Source organism: Pelmatolapia mariae, linkage group LG13 (genome assembly GCF_036321145.2).
Source record: "Pelmatolapia mariae isolate MD_Pm_ZW linkage group LG13, Pm_UMD_F_2, whole genome shotgun sequence".
Taxonomy (NCBI): Eukaryota; Metazoa; Chordata; class Actinopteri; order Cichliformes; family Cichlidae; genus Pelmatolapia; species Pelmatolapia mariae.
Genome location: NC_086238.1, coordinates 36,709,850 through 36,718,295, shown reverse-complemented (window position 1 = coordinate 36,718,295; position 8,446 = coordinate 36,709,850). Strand labels below are relative to the sequence as shown.

Genomic DNA, 8,446 nt, shown 5'->3' with positions numbered 1-8,446 from the left:
TTATCATAACTTAATTTATAGCAACATGTATGGAAGAAAAAAAACACACTTGTCTTTGTCTGCAGCCGTATACATAATATATATCAACATTTGAACCACACGTTTCACAAATTTCAAGATATTTCACAACAACAGCACCAAAGAGCTTTTGATTGAATTCTCAACCCTGCTAATACATTCATTCATTCATTATTTTCCAGATATACTAATAATCTATTAATTACAGAAGTAAATAATTTACAATAAAATAACAACTTTAAGGTACATTTTGCATTTCCAGTACTTGAGTACTACAATAATTTCATTCAGTCTCCACAAGAATCATCGGCCTTAATCTTTTCTGAAGGCTGTGGATTTAAGAAATTTTGCACAGGAAAGGTTGTCTTAATGATTGGAAAAGCTGTTACCTTGTAGCGTTCAACAAAGCAAACAGTTTCAGCTGAAAAGCCTTTTCTCCCTTTCAGTAGCTCGTACCTGTGCTTAGCTCCAACACGCAGTAGAAACTGTACACCAAAACCTGGAGAACTCGTAGTGGAATTACAATCACACACGTGTGTGTGTGTGAACACGGAACAATTCAACTCTCATACTGTATGACGACATTGTTCTGGATTCTGTTTTGGTTCAAAGATAATACAGATTTACAAAAGATGCTTTTATGAAACATCTGCATATGCAAACTGTGATCACGTCTCTGATTGCCTGGCTTTGACTCTGGCCTTTAATCGCACACTCGAACCCTTCTTTAATTCTATTTCAGGAAATTGGCCTTGCTGAGGTTAAATTTTAAAAGCGCTGATTTAGCGGTCGGACGACACAAACTGCTGCTCAGGTGTTTGTCTATATCTACTCACTGCTCTGACACGCACCTACCCATCACAATCAAAGAACACAGTTCAACAACATTACCATAACTTTACAGTTCTTGTCAGCAGTCTTCAGCGCCCTGCTGTAGACTGTATGCACCACAGTAGCAGCTGTCTTCTCTAGGCGCTTTAGTATATAGTTGGTTTGTGGACTAAATATTTGTTTATTAACAGAAAGACATCTGTTAGTACTCTCCTCAGTGTATATCTCTCTAATTCTCTTTTATAAAGTCCTTTATGAACTTCTTGTGCAAAATCTCCCCACTGCCACCTTTTCTTTGTTAAGACGAGCTTATGTTTGCTTCCTTGTACAAGGCGCCAGATGCGCAACTGGAATACATGAACTGCTACAAAACATGACACAGACAGATGAAAGAGACAGCTCGAAACCAAAGAATGACAATAACAGCCAAGGAAAATAACCAGCATGTGTCCTGAGGAAACAGGACTCCATCTATGTAAAAGCAAAGCATTATTCCAGGATTTTCTTGTCCATGGATTCTTTGCCATTGGTCCGCGAGTAAGGCTCAAAGGCAGAGGAACTCAGGTAGCGTGCAGAAAGTTCCTGCAGGTTTCCAGCCAGGGAGCCCGCCATGGAGAGGGGGTTGGAGGAAATGCGGGTGGCGACGCCACTGAGTAAGGAGGGCATAGGGAAGCTGAAAAGGCTGTGAGCTGCCGGTGAGCTTTGCAAGCTTGCCACTGTCCCTGAGCTGGTGACGGCGGGTAGCGGGGGGCTGCCGCCTGCTGTGCCAGTGCTTCCTCCGCTACTGCTGCTGCTACTGCTGCCGTTGCTGGCCATGGCCATGGAGGGTGGCCGCAGGGCAGAGCCCAGAGTGCCGCCGCCGCAGTGAGGCAGGAGGCCCGGCAGGCCGGGAGGCGTCAGCAGCCGGCCCTGCTCCAGCAGTCTGAGGACACTGCAGGTGGCTGCTGTTTCTGAAACTACCGAACGCAGCTCAGAGTCCTTCCCCTGGTCCTTCTTCTGCTTAGTACGGCGGTTCTGGAACCAGACTTTCACCTAGATTCAAACACAAAAGAGACAGCCTCCTGAGAAATAATAATCATATGTAGTTCCTCTGTTGCTGTGTTATACGTAGAGCGCGTGCTCACAGATCCAAATCCTGTGTATGAATATATAAATATTGTGTGCTGATATAAAATGAAAAACAGACTAATATTCAGTGATATGTGCTGCTTCAGTGTGAAGTATAAAACAGCTCGTCTGCACAGATCACAGCGACAGCTGCCGTCCCTTCCCCCGTGCAGATGCAGCGTGCTTTTAGAGCCGTACTAAAGTGTAACAGCCATATATGTGCAGACATTTTAATAAGCACACACAATAATAAGTGTAGGCTGACCACAAAATACAGTGATTTCATTCAGTCATGCAGACTAACCGACAGCAAGGTAATTCAGTCAAACTCGGTGCAAACCACACACGATCCAACAGAGCCATCAGGAAACAAAAACATGGGAATCTGCCCATTATGTTTGATGGCTGTGGTGTGATGTTATTTATTGGAAAATTAAATGATCCACAAAGATTAATAACCAGCTGCTCAATTCTGAATATGACTCGTCAGCATTTGTGTTTTTTAAAATAGCCTCCTATTAACATTAAGATCTTAAAATCTCAACATATTTCTATGGAAACCACATTCACAGTAAGCCTGGTCCATATTTGTATTCTCTGTATCTTCACTCAGAGTGGGGATAATTAACTGTAATGACTTCAGTGACTTCTTTAATTACCAACACAGGATTTACCGACCCGGGAAATGAAGGCTAAACTTCCCAAAATATCCTCAGACAAATGAAAGAAATCTTAAATGTAATATTTGACATTGACACTTTTTGCTCCTTAAAAATAATTTGAATTAAATAAATTAGTCATAATAAAATATATTTCTAACATTTTAGAGATTTATTGAAAACTGTGAAAGTGAAATCTACAGCAGGAAAGAAATGTATTTCCCTGCCTGAGGATATTACTGCTGTAAGTGATTTAACTAGCACAAGTATTCCATTTTTAATTCAGTTTGATTTATGATTTATTAAATAAAATATTTATTTAATAAGTAAATATTTATGTATTTATTTATTTATGTATTTATATTTACCTTGAGGCTCGGTGTTGCACTTTCACAATAAATTACGCCTTTCGTCAGAAACAGTCAATTTTTATTATATTTAAATTTCTTTTATCCATCATTTTATTTAATGTGACATTTTAATAGTTCCGTTTTAATAAGCGGTATAATTTACCAATCATCAGCAAGCGCCCAGCTCAGTCCTGGTGCTACTCCACACATTTGAATACTTTTCCTCCTCGCTACAGTCTGTGGGTTCATTCTTCACACAAAGTGAAGAAACGCCACTGCTCTATCCAATAATCTCTGTCCACAACATAAAGACTCCTAAAATGAACAAGGTGGTGTCCTGAGTGGACTCAGTACAAAGTTGATGATGTGAAACTGGAGCTTCAAACTGCTGATTAGCACACAGCCGAGTCTCATTCCAACTATTTACATTTCAGTGGGATGAAAACTAAGCATTGAAAAGTTAGTTTTCTGTCTGACTTTTATATGAGAGAATGAACAGTTGCGGCGTGGGGAACAGTGGTTGTGTTGCTCTAATGAAAATGTAAAACATTTAAAATGTTAACACACAGCTAGCTTAAAATATGCACAGCCGTCGCTGTTAGTTGTGTCTTATTATGACCTCTTGCAGGCCTTTTCTCAAGGTCAAGTTCATTCAGCTGTGGCAAAACCACATTAACACAAACTGCAAACTGAGGTCCCGACAGCACCAGTGTTAAAAATCCCAGAGAAGCCAACGAGCCACAGGAGCTGAAACAGGCAGCCTGGGATCACTGGAGTGACTCGCTGTGGAATCTGGTACAAAGAGCAAACACAGTTCACCCACTACATGAACCTGTGCTGACCCCACACGTCCAGTATGAAGACAAACTCTGAGCTTTTCTATGGCCAGCACACATCTCAGTCAGACAGTAAACACATGATTGCTTTATTTGAATTTCATTTTTTATTAGAAGCTCAAATCAAATATTTTGGGGTCTCTCTAAAACAGTAAATTACAACTGCTTAGATATGATTTTTAATGGTTACTGTGGGTTGAAGATTTTTTTCCATACAGCATGCAAACCAGTGACCAGCATGAAAATCATGTTTCACAATCAAAGTGTAATTATGTGTAAAAATATCTCCTTAAAATTCTGTGAACACAAAAAAATTCCAACTTAAATAAACAGTTAGTAAATGGCCTCCTCTGAGTCCTACATAATTATTCATGTGCTTGAAAATGAACTGAAACTAATTGAATTATGTGGTTATATCCACCGTCCTACGTGCTAAAACACTAACAGGATTATGTGAAATCCAAAAAGATGATGGTTCAGCGCATAAAGACACTTTGTTTAAATTCACGACGGTGTTGCTGAGTGCATACCTGAGTTTCAGAGAGGTTGAGCTGACGGGCCAGTTCTGTGCGTTCCCTTCCAACCACATACTGACACCTCTGAAACTCCATCTCTAAACGGTAGAGCTGCTCGGCAGTGAAGGAGGTGCGGGTACGCTTCGGCCGGTCCAAGTCCAAACCTTTGGGCAGAATGATTTCTCTTATGGAGCCTTTAGCATCTGCAACAAGCAGCAAAATAATTCAAACCACAACATCACAGCCAGGACACAATGTAGACAGATTTGATACCATCTCAGTTATTAATATAATTAGATTTATTATTATTAGAATTATATTTTTTAAAGCCACAGTAGTGGAGGTACATTAAGTGTGACGTGACGTACTCCAAATGATTTCTTTTCATCAGTGTGACTGTGAAATGCTTTGCAGAAAACTGAAAATTTAATTTAAGTTTAAGTGAAGATTATAATAGAAAACATTAAATCAAAGTGAGCCTATTTATTTTTCATTCACACGACCAGCACAAATCTTTACAATCTGCTTATGTTTTCTATTATTTCAAATTATGCTGTGAAAAAACGAATGAATAATTATTGTATAATTTTATTAAATATTAGAGTAAAATATTTTAATTGAAAACCTTAATGTGCTTTTTCCCCGTTACATTTTGAGTAATTAAACAAGTGGTTTTGTGAAGGTTTTATATTTATTATTTGTTTTCAAACACTCGTGATGGGTGACAGAAAACACACAGTGACACTCTTAGCTGTTCACTCTCATGCATTTAATGCGATGCATCATTTGTTGATGTTAAATAGCAATAATAACAAAGTGTGTCCGTATTTTCCCTCTGATTATAACTCTGAAAATATAGGGGATATACCTGGTAAGGCACATTTAAATCTGCTTATTTTAACAGTAAATCCTAAAATTGTTGCAATAATTAATCTTAAAATAGTAATTCTAAACGTTTTGTCATTGTCTTAAAAAAGCATGTGCATGTAACACAGCAGATAATTCAGTTATCTTACACTTTTAATCCTGGAGCAATAAAATAAGAAGAAGTGAGTTTATCAAACTATATTTTAAAAAAGAAAAACCTTGTGGTGTTAACTTTAAAGTTCAGTAAAGTGCTTCCGATCTACAAAGGCTGATGAACGGTCAGCTTCCTCTTAATGAACTAAACGACCACACTGTGACATTACGGAGCTCGTTTTACAACTTTTTTCAAGATAATCTCATATTTCAAATTTGTCAAATGCATCTGAGTGCGACAGACTGATAACAGCTTAAAAATCAAAGGACAAACATTACCTCGAACAAGTATTCTCCGACAGTAGTCCGGGTCTCCTGTGCTCCCCCTGTTCTTGTCACAAGTGTCCACGGTCCCGGAGGGGGGAAAGGAGTCCTGCTGGTCCTTGAGGAAGCTTTTGGTCAGGCTGCCCTGGGAGTCCTTGCCATCTTTCCCCTCCTTTAGTCCATTCTTCAGCACCATCCCTTCAGTCTCTTGGTTGTATCTGACCTCCATGCTCAGTTTATCCTCTTAGAGCCGCCGCTTGTCCACCTCTGATTTTCCTTTGTCAGGTGGGGGAAAAAAAGGAGATTATGGAGAATGCAGCTCACCAGCCTGTCCGGACACTGTGGGTTTTAGTTTCAAAACAGCACCTTTCAGCAGTGCAGAGTCAGCTATCTAATGTTTGGAGAAATACTTCCGCCGCCGCCAGACCAAGGAGTCCTATTATCACTGACCAAACTCCCTTGCCCAATGATCATGGACTTCTCAGTAAATCTCAATAGTAATTCAATGCCCCCCTTTCCTCGTTACACAGACATCAGGCTGATAGATGATCTCCAAATAATCAGAGCCATGGATGCGCACTCGCTGTTTCAATTGATTACGGTAATTTTGCTGCCTCCACATTTGCGTAACCTCATGAATACACAAAATTGTTTGGGGAAATAGATCAGGTCTTGATAGAGGGGTTTGTTCGTTCCGTCCCCCTCAGTTTGCCTGCTCTCAGTGCAGGGTATCAAGACAAATGATTGGTCTTGTCTCGCAACCAAGCCTCCCGCACACAATCGCAGAGGTACGAGTCGACCGGAGCCCAAAAAAGTTCCCGGACACGTCGTTCTTCCGGCGCCAGAACGCGGCTGGTTATTTTGTCCCACTGACTTTTTACAGCGTACCTTGTTGTTGCAGCCTGTCAGTGAACTTTGATCTCGTTTTTCCCTTTGGCTTTCTCTCCAATCAATGGAATTCTGCAACGTGCAGATCTTGTCACTACGCTATTGTAGGCAAGAGAAACTGGGAGTGAGCCAGAGAGGGAGACAGAGTGTGAGAGAGATAGCTAACAAAGGGTAATGAAAAAATCCACACATAGCAAAATTTATGAAGGCAATGATGACTTAGCCAGCTGGAGTACCACAACAATGCTGGGCTCTTCTTAAATGAGAATTGTGTTCAAGTTTCCTGTGTCATCATGTGATTCGGTCAAAGAGAAAACCCCAGCGAGATCCCGGACGCTAATGCCACATCCTTCAGTATTCAAATGATTGCACCCTAAAAGCCATCTTCAGCTCTTGCAATCTTAACCTGCATATTTGAAGGAGACAAAAAAGGGGAACAAAACTTGTCATTAGTGCTTCGGCTGCCTACACTCTCTCTCATGCACGCATACCCCTGAAATGGCCCCTACCTCTCTCCACCACTCGCCTTCCAACCCACTACCCACCCACCCAGCCACCAACTCTTTGCTATTTTCATTGTCAGTGAAACAATATCTCTGAACACAGCAGTGGCCAGTAATCCAATAAGACCATTGATTAGGCCACAAAGATTCAATTCAAACCAGCGGGCTAGTGCAAGGAACATTCTCTGGCCCTTCTTGTCACCTTAGCTGGCCAGAAGCCCTCTTCAGGCTGCCCCCCTCCCTGAGTGCCATTCATGCCTTTATGGGAAACAGAGAGGAAAAGGAGTGAAAGATGGCAATTATCTAATTGGACTATTAACACACAATTCTGTGAGTGTGGCTGCCCGCAGCAGTCTCAGGGTGGGTTTAGGGCCGCATGTTGGACTAACTTTATTCACACAGTGTTTAGGGGATTCAGTGTGAAATAGGGAAGGATCCATTGTTTGACAAAGGTAAAAGGAGGATAAAAAGGGAGCGACTAAAGGGGACCTGGGTTTTGCAAGCTGGGTTGCAGAACTACAGCCTGGGAAATTGATTGAGGACACATGGTCTTGGCCTCTCAGCTTCATACAATGGCTAAGAGGGGAGTTTTACACATTCTCAAAAATAGCAACTGTTCAGCGTCCAAAAAACCCGAGAAAGCAGGTAACGTATGTAGCACAACACACTGTCCAGTAGTCAGTCAACAAGACTGTGTTTTAAATAATGTAAGTAATTAATAATAATTTGCAAACACACTGCAGTCCTGCAAAATCCGAACAATCTGATTTTTCATTTGTAGATCTTTTCCTTCAAAAATGCGTCTTTTATTAGTCGAGATCAAGACTTTAAAAGCAACGTAGCACCAGATAATCATACCCGAGAATTACACCAGCATAAATGTTTTGGTGCTATTACGAGCAGCTTCCAGGTTTAAAACTGCGCTGCATTTGTTGACAGAATAAACAGTGATTACACTGAATGTGACGTTAAACTTTCCAGCTGTTACACTTCAAAAAAGGGTTCATCGGGTGGAAGTGGGGGGGGGGATAAAAATATCCATCCCTAAAATTAAAAGACAGATACTGAGACCCCATCCCAGGGTCTGGGCTCGTGGGGCCCTCTCACTCCACTGGCGTGCACAGGAAGCCACACATTAATTAATGGTTGCAGCGTTCAAGGCCGCAGCACACTGAGGAGCAATGACACAACTCGCTGTCCTCTGATTGAGCTGGACCTGCTAAAGAAGCCAGCAAACCGCCCCTCCTAACACAGGAACAGCTAACCCCCTTGCTATCTGTCAACGTTCCTGGCAGCACAACTCAGCCGGGAATGATGAACACGCCTATGCCACGCAACGTCCTGCAGCTCACACACACACACTAAATGCCCATTGCTCATCCATAATCAAGATCTGTAGTCTCATTAGCTACACAGAAAGCCACACTCGATATCAATCATTAGCCCTGGACCAAT

At 41.3% G+C, this 8,446-nt stretch overlaps 1 protein-coding gene across 1 annotated transcript; it reads right to left on the bottom strand.

Moving 5' to 3' along the window:
• Positions 1-204: 204 nt before the first annotated feature.
• vax1 (ventral anterior homeobox 1) lies at positions 205-6,461 on the bottom strand. Its single transcript, XM_063491159.1, has 3 exons — positions 5,616-6,461; positions 4,332-4,519; positions 205-1,881 (listed from the first exon to the last, which is right to left on the bottom strand). Exons 1-3 carry the CDS (start codon positions 5,827-5,829, stop codon positions 1,339-1,341), a joined length of 945 nt encoding a protein of 314 aa, XP_063347229.1. The 5' UTR covers positions 5,830-6,461; the 3' UTR covers positions 205-1,338.
• Between the last annotated feature and the right edge of the window lie 1,985 nt (positions 6,462-8,446).